General features: G+C 37.5%; 2 protein-coding genes across 5 annotated transcripts in view; both read right to left on the bottom strand.

Annotated features, from left to right (window-relative positions):
- LOC106641976 (uncharacterized) overlaps positions 1 to 13,186 on the bottom strand; it is a 71,516-nt gene extending 58,330 nt beyond the window's left edge. For all 3 annotated transcript variants that reach the window (XM_089590693.1, XM_014356592.2, XM_014356593.2), the window contains exon 1: positions 12,292 to 13,186. The gene's annotated coding sequence lies outside the window, so the exon portion shown is untranslated. The remainder of the gene's footprint in view (positions 1 to 12,291) is intronic.
- A 2,270-nt stretch (positions 13,187 to 15,456) lies between these two features.
- On the bottom strand, positions 15,457 to 18,993 carry Dbp21E2 (putative ATP-dependent RNA helicase Dbp21E2). 2 transcript variants are annotated; one of them, XM_089590699.1, is made up of 8 exons: positions 18,461 to 18,993; positions 18,119 to 18,379; positions 17,735 to 18,046; positions 17,413 to 17,670; positions 17,240 to 17,353; positions 16,769 to 17,160; positions 16,377 to 16,696; positions 15,457 to 16,291 (listed from the first exon to the last, which is right to left on the bottom strand). In XM_089590699.1, the coding sequence occupies exons 1-7, from the start codon at positions 18,545 to 18,547 to the stop codon at positions 16,390 to 16,392; spliced, it is 1,731 nt and encodes a 576-aa protein (XP_089446825.1). In that variant the 5' UTR covers positions 18,548 to 18,993; the 3' UTR covers positions 15,457 to 16,291; positions 16,377 to 16,389. The 2 variants fall into 2 exon arrangements, with proteins under 2 accessions (XP_089446825.1, XP_014212030.2); XM_014356544.2 differs by lacking the exon at positions 15,457 to 16,291 and having other exon boundaries at positions 16,329 to 16,696.
- Positions 18,994 to 23,734: the final 4,741 nt, after the last annotated feature.

Here is a 23,734-nt window from a genome sequence, read left to right as displayed (position 1 = left end):
GCTGCACTTTGCTTTCAGAAAAATAGAGAAACAAAGGAGTATCAGAACAGGAGATAGAGGACAAACATCCTCCACAGAAAATATGGAAGGTGCGATCCGTAAAAATATAAAATTGGTGTGCATTTGTATAATGCAACGTTCCTTTCAATCCCATAGAATGAAAAATAAAATGAAAATGAAAATGGTAACTCTATACAGCAGCATTTACAAGAAGATGTTGCGAGCCAAGCACGTTGCGAAAGAAAAAACTGTAGAGAGCAAGGGAGATAGTGAGACGGGGAACCCGTACAAGAATAATAATAATCACGTCACGCGCAAGGGTATGGTGCAAGTACCATACGTAAGTACCCATGCTTCGGTCGTCTGGCTTATACGCAGTCGTTCGGCAAATATCAACTGCAAGAGCAAAACGCGAACTAGGCACCTATACGAGTGCATTATAAAAGAAAAGGCTTGCATGGTCGAGCTCTTGGTAGCCGGCACGCGTTTATCACACTCCGTACGAAGCTCGTTCATGACAGTCTACTCTTCCTTTCCTCTGTTATATAGTGTTGTTGACTCGGTTGTTGAAGCAGAGACGAAGTCAATGCACTCCCCCATGTACGATTCTTCTTTCTCTAGTTTTCTTGCTCGTGTACACCTTCTGTTCTCTCTCTCCCTCCTTCTCACGCGTCACTACGTACCTACTTTTAGGTCGGAAAGAATCTTTTTTCTATAACTGCTTTTAACTGAATTCGACGATTGGTGACATGGTAGTGGCTGTTGTATAACTAGTAGGTACAAGTGTTGGCGAGAAAAGTCTGAGGAATGGGTGGTTCTCTTTTTTTCGTCTACTTCGCAGCCTCGACAGACAAACGACGTGTATGTGTGTGTCGACTCTCGCGAGCTGTTTCCAATGTCATAGGACCTTTATTTCTTTCTTTGTTATGATGGTTGGGCTAAGGGTTGTTTGTTTTTTTTCCCCTTCTTATCTTAAGACAAATAAGGTTTCCAGGAAATGTTTTAGGAACTGTGCATTTAATGACATCTGGCGTGGTTGTGATAAGCCATATTTTCTTGTTTGCCAGAATAATATAGACTAAGATTGTCTAGGATTTTCTGAAATTGAGTTTTAAAAAACTCCAAGAATATTGTAAATATTGGATATGTTTCCACGCCACTAGTTCAAACTATCAAGTCATAAAACTATAAATAATATAAATATATGCTTGATGACAAAATTTTAGCCCCTTTTTAATGTCATCCATTAGCCATTTTTTGTTCTTATTCGTTATTAAGTACACTACTTATAATACCACCACCCGCCACGTGCTAAGTTTTTATCCTTAAAAAATATTTACTGTTCTCTCCTGCTATCTTATCTAATTTTCCATAATATACGACCGAACGGTCACGCGTGTCGTCTTTATCATCGAAATACAGCCCATAGCAGTCTTTAACCACACCAAAGTTATCCAGCTGTCGTACACCCCAACTCTGAAATTTCTCTCCCAAGTGGAGGAGAAAAGAATTTTCCTCCAAAACCTTTCAATCACACATCGACAGAACTTTGTGGCGTACCTACGTGTAATACAAGCGTGCCTCGATCCAGTGCGGGGTACACACACCACCATAATAGCCATCACAGCGCAGGCATACCTAAGATCAGAAGCAACAGATGCTCCGCATGTATACGCGCCCGAAGAGCGGCATTCGAGTCGTTTGAAAGAGAACCGAGTTGCCTGCCGTGCCATACAGTCAAGAGGAAAAAGAAGCAAGTAAGAGCTGCTGTCGCTTCTTATATTTTTTTCCTCTTTCTCTCGAACGCTTTCACACGACTCATTCGAACAGCAGACCTGGAAACGAGTTTTTCATTCCACGGCTTCGGCTCCTCCTCCACCACCATGAGGGTTCCCGAGGAGACACGCGTATCATATACATATAAAACGCACAATTTCTTTCCTTACCTGATGCGAGTTGTAGCTTGTTGATTGCTGGGACTTTTTCTCCTCATTATCGCTGTGCACATATATGAACCGAGATGTGAACCGAACTACCTACCTAGAGCACGTACGAAAAAGAAGAAAGAGTCGAGAGTATCCTAGGTGTACCTACTAAAAGTGAAATGCACGTCCTGGGATTGTTCAAGGTGTATGTTTATAGGCACGTACTTTTATAATTGTCTCGAGAATTAGAGAAAGAGAGGTTTTTTTCTCAAGTACACTCAGAGGAGAATTGCAAGGATTTTCCTCCAGTCCATTTGATTGAGAAATATTTATTGTGCCTTGGTGTGCCCTTCTAGATTGTCGTTGTGTAGCTGTGTACAGACAAAATATATACCTGTTACAATGGTCGCACATTCGCTCAAATTTCCGTTCCCTTTTTCGGGCCTTATGGGAATTCGGCGGATGCCTACGATTACCGGAAGAGGAAGAACCCAGAAAATTACGCACTAGAGGATTTCTATTTTTCGGGTACCTGTCAGAGGATTACAAATGAAAAATCCTTTGAGTACTAAAATGCGAAAGTATCTACTTCCACGAAGAGATTGCACATGTTTTAATTGTCTATGGGATTGTACGTATTTATAAATAAAAAAGTTATTTTTGTTTTTTAAAAAAAACCTAAAGTTGTTAACAATATGTAAGAATGTAAGTTCATGAAACGTAGGATCCATACCACGTACAATAACGTTTAATTGTTTTCTTAACATCAACGATGAAGATAATAAATACAAGAATTACTGTTTCTCATATTGATTGAAACATGCAGGAGTCATACGTTGTATTTACGTAAAATTATTAAAAGAAAATTTTCAACTGATCTTACTTCATGCGCGGGTTAGTATACATTTATTTTGGACTTTTACATTAGTTCCTACGCGTGATTAGAGCTACACGATAAGAAAAAGGGCATGGATAAATGTTTGTAGGAGCAAATGATAAGATAACGAGACTTTTATTTTTGGTAACTTATAAGGGAAGGGTGAAGCGAAGCGAACGAACGAACGAATCGAAAGGAAAGCTCGTGCACTCGAGCTGCTGATGCCGTGGCCGGAAATAGGGGCAATAACGTACTCGATTGGCACTATACGTGTGTCGAATGGTGATATGATTTCTCTTCTTCTTCCTCTCGTCATCTCTTTCTGCCGCTCTCCTCGAGTTTCATTCGCACTTTGAATTGCGAGTAAGATGAACACACAAAGGCCATTATTTTGAATCTGCTGTTGCTGCTATTTGCTTAAAGGAACGTGTGCACAGGTCAGATATTCACTTCTCATGTTGTCAAAATAACAATGATGAGTGAGGCTAGCTTTGTGCATATATTTTTTTATAGGTATATGTGTATGTATATAGGTATATGTATATATATATGTATGTACAGTGAGAGAACTACTCAATGAAATTTTTAACGTGCACTGTTCAAGGAGCATATCAATTAGAGCTGAAAAGTTACAGACTCTTCGTTAGTTCCCCAACAAGAATAAAGAGATATAAGACTTGTGAAATATGGTTATTGATATCTGCATGGGTATTATCTTGTTTAAAAACATTATTTATAAAACCTTGGTCTAACCTTTCTAATTATAGAGCTACCTGTCTCTCTCAGTCTTTCGGTTTATTTTAATTTATTGTATTATTACAAAAATTTGCAAAGTTTTGTGTGTACGTCCACACAGGTATGTTTTATAAAATATTTGTTTGTGGTGTCAATGTTAAATGCACTTTTTGATGCATCAGTAAAATTCTGTCTCATTTTTCCTATAAAAATTTCATAAGAAAAACCCAAATAAGTACATTAATTGCAGTATCACTGGGTCTTCCGCGATTTCAACCAAGTACAAGTATCTTCAATAGCATATATTATATACTATGATTAAAAATCAACCCTATGATAGTTGATTTTTTTCGACAACCACCTTAACACACAGTTATTCTGTTTTTAGAGCAATGTTTTGGCATCCGATTCTCAACTGGCGGGGTGGTTAGTTGATGCCTAGTTTTCTATCTAATTTTAACCATCAACGTACACATGAGCTTTAAACAATGTTTCCTTTTTAATCTTACATACTATTAACAATCTCATACGCGAGTAACAAGTAAAAAAATTAAACGTTACTTTTATGGAGATATACAAGATCCAGCCGACCTGTATCGTGAATCACGTTAATAAACAATTTGTATATTACGCAAATGAGAGTATTGTATGAGTAAACTACACGGCTAATTGATGATTCCACGGATATATGAATGAGTAGTAGCTGTGTTCTTTATACGTAACAACGAAAAAAAATTACTCGGGGGTTAATTACGTATTCATTGTGATCCCATTGTGACCGAATCATGTAATCATGCTCATTATTTCGCGTGGGAGATACAACAATGCCACGTCAACTATGTAAACTAGCAAAGTGACACCTACAAGGAAGTCATTACTGCTGCACAGGATCATGGACGACAGAGTTGTAGGTAAACAGTAAATTATGTTTTTAATCGTAAGATCGGGCGTGGCTTAAATAATTTTTATCATGCACGTTGACGAAAACCATCAATAAAATCTCACGGCGTCGAATTTCGCTCACAACTCCCGAGTCCGGTTGTGTACACGGTATAGAAGAGAACAAACGAGTTTCCTTTATTCTCGTAGCCTTCGCAACAATAAGCTTATTTACAATTCGGATCGAACCGTTAAGACGATTGTACAACCGAATAAATGACAATCGGTGATTCATTCTTAATCTTCTTTTTCTTTTTTTTTCGAGTCAGTTTGTGTATAGTTTATCTACGTAGATTTATATCCTTCGCTTCAATGTTCCCAAGCTATTCAAATGGAGATACGCTACAGTGCAAACCAGAAATCATAATTACAATAAGTTATATCAATATTGACACGTGTGCTGTTGGAACAGATTAGCAGAACTTGATTAAGAGAGCATAATTTTTGATTGAATAAAGTATTCAATAATGTTTTCTGTAAAGCAACGACAAATTGATATCATCTCATTTTACGTTGACCACGAGAAACATCCCTCGTTTATTTCAAATAAAAAAAAGGTCGAAACTTATAGGCATTGGAATTGTCTCGATGAGCCATTTCCAGAAATCGCTATCCTCGACTGATGAGACACCGTTTCGCTCACCTTGCCGATGATTCACTCTCCCTCTCCCATAGTCGTCTTCCTCTCTCGTGTCTGCGTCACCCATCACATAACTCTTCAGACTTCAGATCCATGCGGATACACCCACAAACTTGTGTTTGTACGACAAATATACTTGTGTAGCGTACGACAATTATTGTCAGAACGATAGCGATATGAGATTTATAGTAGAACAAGGAGATGAGAACAGAGAGTTATTAGGAAATCGCTTGGGGATCAGAGCGGTGGGCTTATTCCGGGGGGGTTGCACCACCCACGCTTGTAGTGTGCGTATATTTTTATGCGCGTAACTAACTCGACTTTCTTTCCCTCTATGCACCCTCATTCTTCCTTGGTACTCGGATTTCCCGCATATACGCTCGCTTACGCGGTGTGTTCGCACACGGTGATATTCTACCCACGCCCGACTTTCTTCTCGCCCCCTCTGTATACCGTGTCACGATTGTCACGAGGCTGATGCTTATACATCACACTGACACGACAGCGCGGGAATGAGAAATTAATGAAAAAGAAAATAGTTTTTAGGGGTGATGGAGTGGTGGTGGGTTGCTAAATGGCACAGGCGAATTGCGCGTTAAAGTTGATTAAGTGCGAACAAACAAGCAAGCTTGTTAATCCTTCATTCAATAACTTTATCTTCGTTGAGGCATTGGATAAATACGGATAAACGAGATAAATATGCATAGGACAATGGTAATATATTTTTTTGGATGAGACGTGAGTCTCTTGAGTTTGAAACGCTCCGATGTTTGCAAAAGGTATTACCATCACTCGTCATCGATAAGAAAACCGCATATGGGACTAGTTAATTGTTCTTTTTCTTCAAAATTAAGTTTGTTCTTCGTCACCATCGATTCACTTTGGAACGAAGCCTTGAAAATATATTTCCTATACTTTTATCCAGGAAAAAATGAAACCTTTTAACTAATAAATGGTACACTTAATGTTACTGACTTGTCCAAGCCCAAGAGTGTGACTCCGTCGTACGAATCATTTTTTTTTTTCTAGTAAAAGGCCATTACAGTAACACGTTCTCAAAAATGGGTATACCGAATGGCTATCTGAGCGGTACTGATGTCTATTTTTAGGCACGTAAAATCACCACACAACAACGCGTTCAGATAAATACATACGAAACGTATCTATTATTATTATTTCGGTTCAGCACAAGGAGGGGGTTTTATCGTTCCGAACAAGTTGTAATTAATAATTTGCGACGTACTTACACCTTAGGCACACAATTGCACAATAAAACCAATCGACCGATTAAGATTTCCAAGTACATAGTATCGAATGAGCTCTCATTAAACTGTCAAGTATACATCGGAAAGTAAAAATCATTCCTCCTTTAATGAATGAACATTTGCGAGCAACGTGTGTTGTTGCGTCGACCCACTTCAGCCGGCAATAATCACGAATAAACGAATACACGCACACACTCGCTCGGGCGACGAAGACACTCGAGCCGATACTTTTTTTTCTCGTGACCATAAGTACGGAGTCCCCACATGGGTACTGCCACGATTTGACAGGAATACATTTTTTTTTTTCTTCTCCCTTCGTCGTCGTTGCCACGTATTAAAGCGAGGTGCACCAAGTATAAGCTCGAGTATAGATATACGGGAGTACAGGAGCGTCTGTTCAATATATCCCTGCGCACACACAGCTGTCACTCTTATTTGCATTACTCGGTCCTGCCACTGCTATTACCATTACATTACATTCGTGATGAAGTGACTCACGCGCGCAATTCGAGTATTACGTGATGCAACGCGGATTTTAGTCTTTCCTGGCGTTACTTGGTTTTTTTCTCGCTTCTCTTTGCTCGCTAATGCCGGAAGCATCCACACACAAGTGCTCATCAAGCAAATGACACTGACAATAAGGAAGGCAGGATGTAATTTTTTTTTTTTTTTTTTTTTTCATCGCGTGATGCAGTTTTGGCTTCATCATTGTTGCGAGGACATCATCGGTCTGTCGTAACGATTCAGACTACCTGTTTGAATCAATTTTTTGTGATTATTATCCATAAATACCAAACGGATAAAGAAACACGACCGGCACTCTCAATCCCACGCATTGCTAAGGTGCGCGTATGGTGCAACAGTATAGCAGCCAAGTCCTCGGCAAACTTTGACACTCGGCAGTACAGTGTTGACCAATAGGAATTAACGTCTCGAGTTAATGTGCTACAAGTCCGTAATCCGGAATCGCATAACGAGACAGTTTGTTAAAAAAAAAAACGAGGCCCACGCGACTCCGATTTCAGATATTTTATACATCGCATCTATAGTTGGGTTCGGGCTTTATTTGCACCTATAGCGCTTATCGTAAATTTAATTGTTTCGCGCGAAAAGTGCAACTTCACCGCCACAAATTTCCAAACGACAAACTCTTTTAATAACACGTTGTAGACATGGTTCTCCACGCCATAACGAGGATAGTTCCGCAATACCAACGGCGCGCAATTTATATATAACATTGGGATGGAGAGAAGAAAACAGTCGCGGGTGTGAATAAAATTGTCTTTTTATCGCATTCAAGCGCAAGTTGGCGATCCTCTCGCCGCCCGTTGTATATAAAAGTGGAAAAAATAGACACACGAGATGAGAGTAGGCGCGAAATAATAAAGCGTACTTTTTAAGACCGGCAAGTGCCCAAGACTTTGCGCAAAGTACTCTCGTACGGTTCTCTAAAAAAAAAAAATAAAACGACACGGCTTGCACGAGCATCTTCGTCGCAAAACGAGGCCAATCCTTGACGATTGTTACGGTTGTTACTTTCACGCAGCCTTCGCGAAGAGGAGGCGGAGCAGTACCAACAGCAAGAACGGTAACAGCACACGCACAGAGTGTCTCGTAACGCGAGGCTCGTAGAGGAATTCTCACGCGTGTCCATGTGAGGGTAGAAAAAAGTATTTTCCTTCGATCTGTGTCTTCCTCGTGTATATAATACCTATTCTCTTCATGTAGTATACGAAGAGAGAAGAAGAACTACCGAGGCTATACATCTAACGCGATGGAAACGATGATGAAGATTGATTGGATGGGGTATGCGAGGAGGAGAAGTCATAATAGATCATGGTAGAGAGGAGGTTAATCGACTTGGCGAACTTTGACCCTTCGGTATAAGTTATGTGACCATACTTACGTGTAGGTACATAAATATATGATCGAGAGAACAGTTACTCGATGTATTTTATGATTGAACTATTTTTTTGCTCATCTCTTGGGTACTAGATTGTAAGTGCTTGTTAAGTAACTTTTTTCTCTCTTTTTTTCTTCCATCTGTTACGAATTACAAAAGAGAAATATCATAGATGATTCAAGAACCTATGAGGTGGTACTCTAGTGTATGGTGATAGCATAATGTATTTGGTAATGAGAAAACCGAAATTCATCGAAGGGCGAGCTCATAAGAAATGTAAAACTCATTGATGTTGTTGGAATTACAAGCATCGGGCTGCAATCGATATTAGTATCCAACAACGGTTCCTCGAAAACGTTCCCATCAGCCGTACTCCCTGAGTAACATCGTTGCATTATGCAAATACCCTTGCAATTGCATAACTACACTGCCACGTTCTGCTGGTGTGTATCCTAGACCATTGCCACCGACAAACTCTCACGAAAACAATATTTTCAAAGCGTCTCTGTTACGCTAACATCGTGACAACCACCGTAACCGAGCGTAACTACTATTTCCATCTTCGTACGCTTCAATTCAAAAATGAATTTATAGCCATATGGCGTTTGTCTATAAAAAATACCGAATGAGCTCCTATATAGCTGTTTCTCGTGTGTGCACGAGGTCTGACGTAGGTATATTGTAATATACATTTACACGCGCGTGCATATGTTGCGGTTTTCTCTCTCCTGCGGTCTTTCGAGCGCCCGCGTGTACCATAATATATACACTCGTCTCGGGTTGCCGAACGGCCAAGGCGCGCGCGATCATCTTCCAAGGCATGGCGTTGCCCACCACTTCGCTCGGGGATTTCGACTTCTTTCTCCCGTTTTTTTTTTTTTTTTTTTTTTTTTTTTTTCCTCATGAATGGCCGTGCCTGCATACATGTATACACACGATAAAGGTACATAGGGATAAAAGGCATGCATACGAGAAGAGGAGGAGGAGGAAAAAATTTCAGCCTCTTCTGGGTAGGGGTGAAACTGGTTTCGAGGTCCCCTCCTGCCCTTCCACTTCGGACACACACTGCACGCTGGATTTGTGTGTGAAACGGACGCCGGATGGTTTCCTGTGTTGTGTGAGCTTTGGGACTTTTTTTTTTTTTTTTTTTTTTTTTTCTTCATTAGGTTGAAAAAAATGTCAGTTGGGAGATTTTCAAAGATGCGACAAAGGCGAGAATACGGTGTGTGAAAAAATATATACATCAATGATAACAATCTCAGCGACAAAGGTGAATGGTTCCGTTGAATGAAAGGCAAAGTTAGCATAGTTGATAAGACGATTTGTCAAGGTATGCGGCAGATAGCAAAAGTTTAACGTGCACAAACAACAAGCCATTTGGTGTGTGTACTTATTGGCCACGTAGTCACGAGTTCCCATCGTTACGGATTGGAATCAAACTGTTAGAAAAGCCCATTAGTAGATGGTATACATGTATAAGGCTCGATGACGTGTATTTCCGAGTGTATTTCCTATTTATCCATTACCGGAAGATTCTTTCGTCACCTCGAAAAAACCCGATTCTCACTTTAGGTTTTATCGCACGCGTGTGTAAGTTCATTTGTGGTCGTTGCGTTGAAAAAAAAAAAAAAAAAAAAAATTACAGCAATTGACCCGTCACGAGTTGGTGACCTCCTCCGTAAATTGTTAATCCGATCTTTTCAGAGCAAGGATTCATTCGTTTAATTACTCCCTCTCCAAGAAGAAGACTAAGACAATTCATTTGCTCGCTCGCTTAAACGGACAATTAAACCTCGGAGTATGTTCTCGAAACAATGTGGAAAAACGATGTACACAGCATGAATGTATGTTTTTATCACTCTCCTTTGACTTTCTGTGAGTGTGTGTATTAGATAAGAAAAAAAAAAAAAAAAAAAAAAAAAAAAAAATATCACTGTTTTTTTATTTTTGCCTCTTCTTATCTCTGTGTAGCGGCGAGAAACGTATACACACGGTTAATCCCGAGAGATCTCCACCTATGCTTCTCACACCCACGTACACGAGTCCCCATTAATACGTACAATAAAAGATTTTTCGCGCCTCCGATCGATAGGTGGACACACAAGAGTGGGGATAAAAAAAAAGACAACTGCTGTTAGATCCCGTCGTCGAGGCGTGCATGTCTCTTGCAGTTGATAAAACGAAAATCTATCCACCCGAGCTGATTGCGTTAATTTTTGTATAGGCATCTAGACCGACGATTGCACCTCTAATTGTCGTATCGGTGGTTTATTTGTTTTATTTTTTTACATTCTAGAATCAATGAGATTTGCTCTTTTTTTCGAGCTTTTTTTGTAGGTGTTTTACACTCGCTGCTTGTTTTTTCACCGCGAATTATTGTTTGGGCTAGGGTTTACTTTTTTTTTCTTCATCCGTGCACGTGGTCCAGCGATATTGCAAACTGAATTTAGTGTCAGTGGCTCTGGAAATCTTTTTTTCGAAGTCGGCCACAAAAACAAGCAGAGCATGAAAATTTACGGCCTTCGGTTAAATCGTTTGGGAGACGTGGTGCTAACTATACACTTTCGTTCCATTTTTAATGATTGAATGAAAAAGTTGAGGAACGAGAATAGTACTCACCAGCACAGTAAACTAGTTTCCCTAATTTTTATTACATAAAAACAGTAATTTTATCGCCAGTACCGCAATTATTTACAGTTGGAACAGTAAACATTATAGATTGTGGTAAAAATTCTCTAGACCAAAATAATTGCCTACAGTACTTATAGTCAAGCTTATAGTGTTGGCATGGTTACTTTTATAAATTCTTTTTGTCTCAATTTACACTACGGTGTAATAATGTTTTTTCTGCAGATGTAGAGGAATCGAATATCATTACAGACATGCAGCAATCAATTGACAACTTGGAATATGCATTAAAACCAGACGGAAAACGGTAACGTTATTACTTTTTGAAAGTCAATCTCTTGAGAATTAACAACTTCGAATGGTTCGAATGCAATGAACATATTGGAGTATGAATTGATTAATAATAAAACTACAGTAGTGTCGATGGTGTCGTTTAACCTGTTATTTTGCACGAACAAGTCCACGTGCACATCGATAGGCTCATACAATTTTTACTTTTCGATGTTGAAACGCACATCTCGATCATGCACGTATAAAATGCGATAACTATAATGTCCAACGCGGTAGTTATCAGTAACCACGTGACTCTTTTCGTATCGAATAACTAATTTGAAAATACCTCACGAATGAGTAATCACAACAAAAGTACAAATACGTATTTTCATGTAATATTTATACCACTCCCGTGTTCCCATTTGTGTATATATTACACGGTGAGGGAATGAATAACTGTTTTTTCGCGTTTTATAAAATGTCTGGTCAATTATACCAACAACAAACAGCTGTACGAATGGCTCAAAATATACTCGCTCGCTCGCGCATATAACGGAAATGACGGAAATAGCTGCGAAATCAAAAGAAGGAGGGGAAAAAGAGTTTCGCTAAACCGAGCGTATTTATTTTTACCCATACCTACGTACGTAAAAGATGCTTATAAACACGACAAATCTAAATTACCGCTGTAAAGATCTCGATGCGGACAATTACAAAACACACGAAAACACACGTCACTTCTGCTAAAATAGCAAACAGAGGGAATGAATGTCACGTGGACAGTTTTCGTGTTATAGATTAAAAAAAGAAAAAACTCTCAGGGGTCTCATAAATAATTTAAACCAAACACGTGAACCACAGCAGCAGCTCAACTGGCACTTGTGTTCCATTGATGGGGTAACCAAAATGTCGGAGCAATAACTAACAGTAGTAGGGCACAAATCATGTGACGCAATTGAGAAGCTCTTCAACTATATATATGTTACAGAACGGTCCGTTTTTTTGTTGCTTTAGTAAATCGGTACGTTATTGTTTGTGAGTACATGTAATTGCAGTATAATGACGATTTCTTGATAAAAAAAAAAGACAAATTCTTTTGTACTTACGTTATCCGTTTGCGACGACGAGCGCCTCTGCCGCGGCACACAGAACAGCGGCACGCCGCTTTCCCGCTTCCTCTCCAATATAACGGCTGTTGTTGCACTTTGGTTCACAAAAATTACACGGTACCACCAGGTTATTCAAGTACGTCGCGATTAAGATTACCGATTTACAATTCTCTACATGAAAAAACTTATGTGAGACGCAATCGACCGACCAAAACACACATTAACTGTATTACCACTCCACTTGGATTTGTTTCACCATTTGTATGAATCATTTACGGTACACGTGTAGAAAAACCAAACTTTCCACTTCACTCCGATATTATTTCAACTGCACGTAGATATTTCAGTACTTATATAGTCGTTAACAGCAGCAGTAAAAGTGTATAATATATTACAAGCACAGTAGAGGCACACGTGTAAAAAGATATCCTTCAAGGACACAACCGATTTCTTTTTATTCTTCTCATGCTCCAAAGCGCGAGACCAAGTCGTGTATAGCAGTGCAGCAAAAAACGATAAACGTGCTGTTGGTATTAAATGTACCTGACAAATGTACGACGTCCGGTTGGTATATATTATATACCAATGTACCATGGACGATTTCCCAGTCGATGTTGCATCGGTGTAGTAAGTATTGTACACCGTTCCTTTGTTTACCTTCGGTGTGCACTGTGCACTCTTATCTCACCTACCTATGAGTAACGTATAGAAGAACGGGAGGGACGTCGTTAAAAAAAGGCCTCTCACTCTCTCTTGCACAATCGCACGTGTAACCTCCAGGGACAAAGGATAGCGAGAGATATTATGACTGTGTGCCGATGTAGGTTACATATTATCCCCACGTATACGCCCTGACAATAAAGAACTATACCTACTCCAAGTTGCAGAGGAGAAAAAAAACATTAGGCACGAAGAAAAGCGTCCGAAAAGAAAAACGAGACGTGTAACAGTTTCGGAGTCGCCGAATGCAACAATAACAACACTCACGTAAGTCACGTAATATACATATGCTATACGACACGCGTCACTTATACTTCATACTTTGTATTTGTTACATAGGTACACACCGAGCTGCCGGTTTTCACAGTAACTTCAATTCGTGGCGCACTAGACCGTCAATGGAACGACGTGTTTACAGATTGCACTCCGCGAGTCGACTGAAGCTACGCCGCGGCCCGCGGCTTGTGCATTCGTTGCCATCAGGACTCTCCCTCTACTTTACTCCGCACCCCCTCTCTTCTTTGAGCCCGCGGGCTCACTATATATGTATTTATGAACTCCCCCACTCACGGAGGGAAAAATCATGGAGCTAAGTTAGCTCAGCTCAGCTAACGCTTAGCGGCGATGGAACTTACTGACTGCTATATAGGACGGCATCCCCTCTCTCCCGAAAACGCATAAGCACGATGGAAAAAAAACCAGTGCCTTTATGCATTTGCTGTATGCTTAAGTAAATCATATACCTATATGTGTAATGATGATAATGGTGCAACGCCATAGCCTCTATCACTTTAATTGATAGGCTCAAAGTTTAAGTGCTTTCGAGTAGTTATACTCGTTTGTAATTTTTTCGATTTCTTTCGAGCTATACAACTACCTCGAGAACTATTTTTTTCAAATTATTCTCCAAGTCCAATGCAGAGTAAGCAATTGTAATTATTTATTAAGTTAATCAGATTCGATTAAAGGTATGAAAGCAGAAAACGTTTCATTTTATTTTGTTTTTATTCAAAAAATCGTAAAAAAAGATCGCCAACAAACGTCCCCAAAGCTGCAAAATCTTCGACACACGTGCACGGCTTGGTTGCAGGGCAACCAGGCGCTTCCATCCGTTCGTGATAAAAATAGAGTTCAAAGATCTTTTTTTTACTGCAAAAGAAAAAAAAACTTCTTGGACGGCTCGTCTAATTTGAAAAATGGAACGGTAAGTATTTAACAGTTTATGAACGCGCAAGTAGGGTACAACTTTTTTTTTCCTCCCTCCTTCGCAGGTACCCACTTAAACCTCCTTCCCGTAATTTAAGACATTCATCATCGTACTCGCTTCCGCAACTACGTACAGTCACTCGAGCATGTCCGTGAAGCTCTTTAATTGAGTTTTTAAATATGCAGGTACGAAGAAGTGTATTCTTCGCTGTTACACCGTGCCTTTAATTTTCATCATCCTCCATTCGATACGTATCTTTCGTAAAATCGTGGATTACGCAACAGAGTAATAATGCATTGTTCATGATATTACCATTGGCATTTTGTTATTTAATGGATAATCTTCGCGCCAATACGGTCATAATTATTTTTTATCAGTTAGGGAAGCTTGTCGGCAATTATCATAAAAATGAGATGATTAATTTACGATTGAGTTTGCGAATAAAGGTATCAAAGTATTTTTACAAACTGCCAGAAATTTGTTAAGAAATAGACAGCAGCTATTATTAACTCGTGAAAAAATTTGGCAAAGTCTACTACATGATGTTTATGATTTTTAATTTACAAACAACTTTTTTTTTCGCACAAAGTACAGCTGTTCTCTCTGATTTATACATTGCGGTGTCTTTTTTTACAAAGTGCCTGCTCATCGCGTACCGTTCGTGGCTTCACCGCGAAATGAGAAGTCGCATGTGTGGCATATCAAATCCGCGTTGGTCGTGTATTTCATGGAGAGAAGAAAAAAACAAAAAGGTCTTGAGGTAACAGATATACTGGAATGCGCTACGGAGGACTGATGAATAAGGAAATCGTTTGACGATCGGGGCGGTGACTATCCAGTTGGACGAGAAAGATACACGTGCTTGTAAACGAACACATCGAAATATGTGTCTTGAAACAAAAGCGTTACTTTCAAGTTTTACGGGCTTCAAGCTAAAGTAAAGAATCCAGTTAGCTTCTACAGTTCCAAAAAGAACCGTAACGGTAAATTTGCGGCGCAAAAAATGTCACTTTTGCGTCACATAAATCCGCAAAATGTAGGAAGAAGAACAAATCCACGTGTCCTTCATGCGCGTCACGCGAACTAGCCAAGCCATCAACCATACATGGGCACTTAACAATTACGCGCACAGTGTGTTTTGTATCAGATATGTGTACAGCAGTGAGTCTTCGTTTCGCATAACGTGATACTCGCACGAAGTGCATTACAGGTTTTTCCTCGCATGTACAACTATTGTACCTATATACGCGTATGAATGCACACGCCAGGAAGCAATAGTATACATTAATACACGTATGTGCGCGTTGTCTATTATTTCGCAATCGGGGAAAAGCAGTGCACCGTAACTATGTAATACCATATACCTCATACATCAGGTGGTACGTACAGAGGAACCTGCCGCATAATAACACGATCTCGCACGCGCGTACGGGATCGCGCTCTTCTCTTCGCTCGTTAGTTATTACTCTTTTTTTCACACGAGCGTTACGCGAGTCTTTCTCTTTTCTTTCTGCGGATCTAGAGTCCGAACCGGTTGCGCAACATTGAAAATCTCACTTATAACGCGACGCGTACACGGTGCCATCATCGTCGTCTTTGCCGATAACTAGTGTGCCGAGATTGTACATTAAAAGCTACTGTAATTACAGGATGTCGATTCTCCATTGTCTTTTTTTTCTTTGTTGTTTAGAGAGAGAGAGTACGCATTTATTTTTGTGGATTCTCGCTACCTCGTAAACTTTTCTTCAGAGTCCTGTTACCTGCGTTTAGCACGACAAGCGAGACAAACGACTGATGAATTTTACGCCGTGCCTGAGTTTTTCCTTCATCGTTTCGGAATCACTGGAAGCGTGACCATCGCTGCTCCCGTTACGCGGTTCTCTCGGTTATGAGCTTCTTTCTAATTAACGCGAGGATGATGACGTTGGTGATAAGACCAGGAAATGTAGAGAAAAGGGACGAAGTCTCGCGGTACCGTCCAGTTTTTTTTTCAGATCTAGTACTTGTTTACCCGCCAAGTTTATTACTCGTGCATTTTAATGATCTCAACTTGCAATTGTGCGTCCCTTTCTAAAAAATTGATACAGAGAGTTATTTTTTTCCGAAATTTATTTAAAAACGACTCGGTTCAACAATAAACTATAAAAAAACACACTTTCACAGCACACTCATTGCGGGACAGAGCATCTTTTGTCCTCGTTTTTTTCATCATCATCTGCCCTCGAATCTGAGTTATTCCTATCATTACCATCATTATCCCATTTCAACTCGTGAACATTGTTGCCCTCTTCTTGGGCACTCAAGAATTGACCCTCCTCGTCGTATTTGTTGTGTAGCATGTCGACCATGGGTATCGGCTTCAATTTACGCGCGGCGAATTCTATTTTGCTGGTTAAAATAACCTCCAGCGGTCTAGTGATGAAGTTATAAACCAAACAATCTCTGGGACTACCGATGCGCCCGACTCTTCCACACCTGGGAAATAAAAATTTGTAGTTTTAAACTTGGAACCCTACGTGACGCTTACGCATGAGACAGTTTATTTACCGATGAATGTACTCTGCCGTGATCAGAGGAAACTCAAAGTTTATAACGTCCTTGGCAAGGGTAGTATCGATTCCGCGCGATCCAGCATCGGTAGTGGTCAAAACGTGGGTGTGGCCATTCTGGAACTCCATGATTTTCCCTTTTCTCTCTGCCAAAGACATCTTTTTGTGCAACCTGGTGCAGTTGATACCGTATTGCTTGAGAAAAATACTGACAAAGTCGCAAGTTTCAATATTATTGCAGAACACAATGATGGGTATTTTATTCTTTGTCTTTGACTTGACTATTTTTAGCAGCATCACTGGTTTCTCTGATGATCCAAGTCTCAAAAATTTTTGTGGAACTTTGATTTGGTGTTGAAATCCAGTAGCCACTGGTATAATCGATTGAGGCTACAAAAGTACCAGTAATAATTTTAATTTTACACTGATATTTTTTCAAGTTTTGAATAGTGTTGATTCACGTACATACATCTATTATGCGTTCTAACAATCCGTCCAAATTTTGAGGAATCGTTGCAGAATTCAATGTCAGCTGTGCTGTAGCAGGAAATTCCATAGAATCGGGATTCCTGTAAGCACCAAGCTGCAAAACAAAATATGCACAGTAAGAGCAGCAAAATGTGTTTAAAGTAGTTTTTATACCTGTAGCTTAGTTAAAACACTGCAAGTTATGAAGCTGAAGGATTTGTCAAGTAGGGTATCAGCTTCGTCAAGAATGACATGTCTCACGTAATCTAGATCGAAACTATGTCTCGATGCCATATTGCTCATAATTCCAACAGTGGATATTATGATGTCAACTTCTCTTATGGGTGGGTTGTATGATACTCTTTTAGCATTTCCATATGCAAATTTTACAATATTTATGTCAAGGTCTTTGGTCAGTTGCCGAGCTACTTTCTGAAATTTTTATAAAAACCATAAATATGTAGTCAAAATGAAGCAAACGATTTAAATAACTAACCGCAATTTGCAGAGTCAGCTCCTTACTAGGCGTCATGATAATAGCTAATGGTGAGTTGAGTGATCTTTGCGGTACCATTTGCTTCCATTGGAGTACTTGTTGTATCAAAGGAATGAGAAAAGCATAAGTTTTACCACAGCCAGTTTCAGCAGTGAGGGCAACATTACTGCCAGCCAAAATTTTTGGTATTCCCAATTTTTGAATTGGTGTGGGATGAACCAAATCATTTTCTTCGATGCTTTTTAACAATCTACTGTCCAAATCAATATCACTAAAACTTATTGTTGTATCTGTCCCTTCTTCATCTTCTATCTAAAAATAAAGTTGCAATGTACAGTGGGAGAAAAACGTTTGAGACTCACAACATCAACGATATTATTTTACTTTTTCATTTGGAAATATTGTAAAGTAGTCCCCTTTAGACATTCTGCTGTGCCATCCTCGTGATGCCATAGGAATCGGTTCAAACTTGGGATAAGTGTCTCCTTCATAAAAATTTAGTTTTGGATTTTTACACTTAATAATGCAGTATCTTTTTTCTCGTGGAATGTTTTCTTCCACCTCAGATTCTTCGTAGTTGTCTTGTTCTTGATGTCTAGGTTTATCATGATCGCCATCATATCTATACCTTGCTCCAAAAAATTTCTGGAATTGTATTGATACAGTTAATCTTTTATTTTAATGTATTTTTATGTCAAACGGAGTGAGGAAAAAAAGTTTGCCCACCTTGCCCCTTGCAGAAGACACCCTTCTTATGTTAATGATTGATTCATCCAAGACTTGGTAGTAAAGTTTCAAAAATCGTGGTAACATTTTTCAATAATTTTATTCACTGAACAGCAATTTTTTAATTTATCCAAATGTACTACATTTCATCTAAGAATATTGATGCATAACAGTATAAAATTTTTGATGTGATAATCATATACAACTATTTAATTTACAACTACACTTATCTGTACAAATAGAAATAGTGATTAATGTTGTTAAGTTTTTATAAACATCATTATAACAGCTATAGCAACCTCTGCACGAGATGTTGCAGTATTTTCTAACCTTCACTGGCTAGGGATGATGAGAGAGTAGGTACCTATATCTATTATTCTATTTATTGTCAATTGCGGCTGCACCTACACCGCAAATGCTGTCAGCACGTTACGTTAAGTTACGTATAGGTCGTGGTAACAATTAAGGTAACGCTGCATGGTTGAGCGGCGATAGCGTCAATCTGCACAAAAAATTTTAACTTTTGATTGTGTAATCCGAAAGATAGAAAGATTAAGTAGTTTCGGATGATGGTTTATAAGCAATTACATGAATCTACTGTATATAGTAGTAGTAAAATAGATTTATTGGCTTTAGAGGTGAATTACACAGCCATACTGTAAATAGTAATAATTATTTGGATCAGCGCCATCTAGCGGTATTTTTTTTTCGCCAAAAGTGGCCTCTAAAATTCTGAAACCGAGCATTAGCGCTAAGAGCCATTTAGCCAATTATAAACCAGCCGCAACTCATCGTGTAGCTATAAAATGAAAAAATAACAATACATGTGTTTTTGGCGGCAAGTTAACAATCTATTTTCTACCAAAAATTGACCTTCTATGTACTTATACTTTTGAAGATAAATTTTCGAGTATAAGATAAATTGTTTACCTGCCGCAAAAAACACATATATCGTTATTTTTTTATTTTATAGCTACAAAATGAGTTGCAGCTGGTTTATAATTTGCTAAATGGCTCTAAGCGCTAGTGCTCGGTTTCAGAATTTTAGAGGCCACTTTTGGCGAAAAAAAAAATACCGATAGATGGCGCTGATCTAAATAATTATTACTACTTAAAGTAAGTAGAGCCATATTATTAAATATAAACCAGCCGCAACTAAAATGATAGATAGATAGTAATGAGTTGACATTTTCTGTAATGTTTGCGGCAAGTTTACCATTTATATTTTACCCGAAAATCGACCTCCAAAATCATAAATATTCTACTTATCTTATATAGCTTATAAAATTGACTACTTAGTAGTGATTATACTATAAGTACTACTATTTTACTATTACTACTATTAATGATTTTTGTTTATACAAGGGTGCCTTATGTAGGGGGGGGGGCAAGGATCAAGATGACAATTGCATTGCACACACGTTTAATTGATTGACAAAAGATATCTTACGTTGTATTTAACCTGTTGTTATTATCTATGAGTAACGTGTTTGAATAAAGCGAATATAATATTAGTATGATGATGATTTTGCGTAGCTCTGTGAAAAATTATGTTGATGGGTATATCCCTGCATGCCATAGCAAACGTTTACTTCAAACTAAACATACTTATTTAAACACTATACTGTTGTGATGATAATTAGGAAATGAAAAATATCACGAGGTACCACACGAATTAGTGTACTTTAAAAGAATGCAATGAAATTATATTAATAAAATTCAAGAATGTTTTTTTTCCCGAAAAGTTCATGATTTCAAGTAGTATATCTTAAGGAAGTTACTAAGTTTTAGTCGTATAAATGTGTGTCGAGGGCAATTACTGCTACTTAAGAAGCTATATATTTACTATAAATATAAAAATTATCTTCCGATATTAGTAAGAATTACATATATGACATGTTTGTGTGTACACTTGTTACCAAAAAAAAAAAAACTACAAGAAACTTATACAAACTTTGGATAATCATCCATCAATAAGTTTTCTTTGATTTTTTTCTAGAATATGAAAAATCGTGCGTGTTATCATCGGGTACATTTAACTTCAATGAGTTGAACTTTTTTCCTTGTATTAATTCATGCAAATATACTAACGATTACATGGCTCTACTGTAATTATTACAATTTACAGTAGAGCCATTTAATCATTTAAAAACCAGCCTCAACTGATGCTATAGACATAAAATATAAAATAAACGTTGTTTGTGCTATTTGCGGCAAGTTTACAATTTATCTTTTACCTAAAATCTACTTCCAAAAGTACAAATATATAGGTCAATTTGTGGATAAAAGATAAATTGTAAGCTTGCCGCAAATATTACAAAAAATGTCAACTTGTTATTATCTACCTACCAAATTAGTTGCGGCTGGTTTATAGTTAATAATATGGCTCTTCTTACTTTAAGTAGTAATAATTATTTCAATCAGCGCCATCTAGCGGTATTTTTTTTCCGCCAAAAGTGGCCTCTAAAATTCTGAAACCGAGCATTAGCTCTTAGAGCCATTTAATTAATCATAAACCAGCCGCAACTCATCTTGTAGCTATAAAATGGAAAAATAACAATACATGTGTTTTTGGCGGCAAGTTAACAATCTATCTTTTACTCGAAAATTTATCTTCAAAAGTATAAATACATAGGAGGTCAATTTTTGGTAGAAAATAGATTGTTAACTTGCCGCCAAAAACACATGTATTGTTATTTTTCCATTTTATAGCTACACGATGAGTTGCGGCTGGTTTATAATTGGCTAAATGGCTCTAAGCGCTAGTGCTCGGTTTCAGAATTTTAGAGGCCACTTTTGGCGAAAAAAAAAATACCGCTAGATGGCGCTGATCCATTTAATTATTACTGTAACTTATAGTAGAGCCATTTAGTCAATTATAAACCAGCCGCAACTAGTGTCATAGACATGAAACATAAAATAAACGTTGTTTGTGCTATTTGCGGCAAGCTTACAATTTATCTTTTATCCACAAATTGACCTATATATTTGTACTTTTGGAAGTAGATTTTAGGTAAAAGATAAATTGTAAACTTGCCGCAAATAGCACAAACAACGTTTATTTTATATTTTATGTCCACAACATCAGTTGAGGCTGGTTTTTAAATGATTAAATGGCTCTACTGTAAATTGTAATAATTACAGTAGAGCCACGTAATCGTTAGTATATTTGCATGAATTAATACAAGGAAAAAAGTTCAACTCATTGAAGTTAAATGTACCCGATGATAACACGCACGATTTTTCATATTCTAGAAAAAAATCAAAGAAAACTTATTGATGGATGATTATCCAAAGTTTGTATAAGTTTCTTGTAGTTTTTTTTTTTTTGGTAACAAGTGTACACACAAACATGTCATATATGTAATTCTTACTAATATCGGAAGATAATTTTTATATTTATAGTAAATATATAGCTTCTTAAGTAGCAGTAATTGCCCTCGACACACATTTATACGACTAAAACTTAGTAACTTCCTTAAGATATACTACTTGAAATCATGAACTTTTCGGGAAAAAAAACATTCTTGAATTTTATTAATATAATTTCATTGCATTCTTTTAAAGTACACTAATTCGTGTGGTACCTCGTGATATTTTTCATTTCCTAATTATCATCACAACAGTATAGTGTTTAAATAAGTATGTTTAGTTTGAAGTAAACGTTTGCTATGGCATGCAGGGATATACCCATCAACATAATTTTTCACAGAGCTACGCAAAATCATCATCATACTAATATTATATTCGCTTTATTCAAACACGTTACTCATAGATAATAACAACAGGTTAAATACAACGTAAGATATCTTTTGTCAATCAATTAAACGTGTGTGCAATGCAATTGTCATCTTGATCCTTGCCCCCCCCCCTACATAAGGCACCCTTGTATAAACAAAAATCATTAATAGTAGTAATAGTAAAATAGTAGTACTTATAGTATAATCACTACTAAGTAGTCAATTTTATAAGCTATATAAGATAAGTAGAATATTTATGATTTTGGAGGTCGATTTTCGGGTAAAATATAAATGGTAAACTTGCCGCAAACATTACAGAAAATGTCAACTCATTACTATCTATCTATCATTTTAGTTGCGGCTGGTTTATATTTAATAATATGGCTCTACTTACTTTAAGTAGTAATAATTATTTAGATCAGCGCCATCTATCGGTATTTTTTTTTTCGCCAAAAGTGGCCTCTAAAATTCTGAAACCGAGCACTAGCGCTTAGAGCCATTTAGCAAATTATAAACCAGCTGCAACTCATTTTGTAGCTATAAAATAAAAAAATAACGATACATGTGTTTTTTGCGGCAGGTAAACAATTTATCTTATACTCGAAAATTTATCTTCAAAAGTATAAGTACATAGAAGGTCAATTTTTGGTAGAAAATAGATTGTTAACTTGCCGCCAAAAACACATGTATTGTTATTTTTTCATTTTATAGCTACACGATGAGTTGCGGCTGGTTTATAATTGGCTAAATGGCTCTTAGCGCTAATGCTCGGTTTCAGAATTTTAGAGGCCACTTTTGGCGAAAAAAAAATACCGCTAGATGGCGCTGATCCAAATAATTATTACTATTCATAGTAGAGTCATGTAATTAAGTATAAACCAGCCGCAACTTGTTGTTTGGATAAACAATCAAAATTTTAATTTTTTTGTGCTATTTGCGGCAAGTTTATAATTTATCTTTTACCTGAATATTTTTCTCTAATAGTATAAATATTCTACATATCTTCTATGGCTTATAAAATCAACCATATTTACAAAATTACTGTACTTTAAACCTTGTACCTTTAACTCATGGAATCAGAGCCCGTTAACTTTATAGTTCCAATGAACAGATAACTTATATCATATGTACACAGCAAAATTTGTGTTACAGAAATCTTGAATACAATCTACCTCCAAAAGTATAAATATATTGGGGGTCGATTTTTGGGTAAAAGATAAATTGTAAACTGATAGATCGGATCGATTGAGACTCTTTGGTACTACGGTAGAACTATTACAAGGATCCCAATGTAATAAACATCATTTCAAAATTCAATATTAACATAGACATTTGCATACAACCAAAATAAAACATCTTTACGTAATTTTAGCTCCTTATTCTTCTCAATAATCTGGCCACTCTAGTTTTATCCGCTCAAATTAATTTGTACAGACTCAATTGCATAATCAAAACAAAATCGTAATTATAATTAGATTGAATGTAGCCATGACTTTCTGTATATACTATATTATACTTATTTACTTGTGTACAT

The sequence above is a fragment of the Copidosoma floridanum genome, unplaced genomic scaffold (assembly GCF_036245765.1).
Source record: "Copidosoma floridanum isolate Cflo_tuat_1 unplaced genomic scaffold, Cflo_Japanese_pri ptg000013l, whole genome shotgun sequence".
In the NCBI taxonomy this organism is placed as follows: domain Eukaryota; kingdom Metazoa; phylum Arthropoda; class Insecta; order Hymenoptera; family Encyrtidae; genus Copidosoma; species Copidosoma floridanum.
This window is presented reverse-complemented; position numbering and strand designations above follow the sequence as displayed.

Bases quoted from the DNA above. Each gene is read 5' to 3' on its own strand.
- Dbp21E2 (XM_089590699.1), bottom strand. From the start codon at position 18,547: ATGTTACCACGATTTTTGAAACTTTACTACCAAGTCTTGGATGAATCA. The intron at 18,380-18,460 runs GTGGGCAAACTT...ATACAATTCCAG, and splicing joins TGTCTTCTGCAAGGGGCAAG to AAATTTTTTGGAGCAAGGTA. The intron at 16,697-16,768 runs GTAAATAAACTG...TTTATTTCCCAG, and splicing joins ACGGCAGAGTACATTCATCG to GTGTGGAAGAGTCGGGCGCA.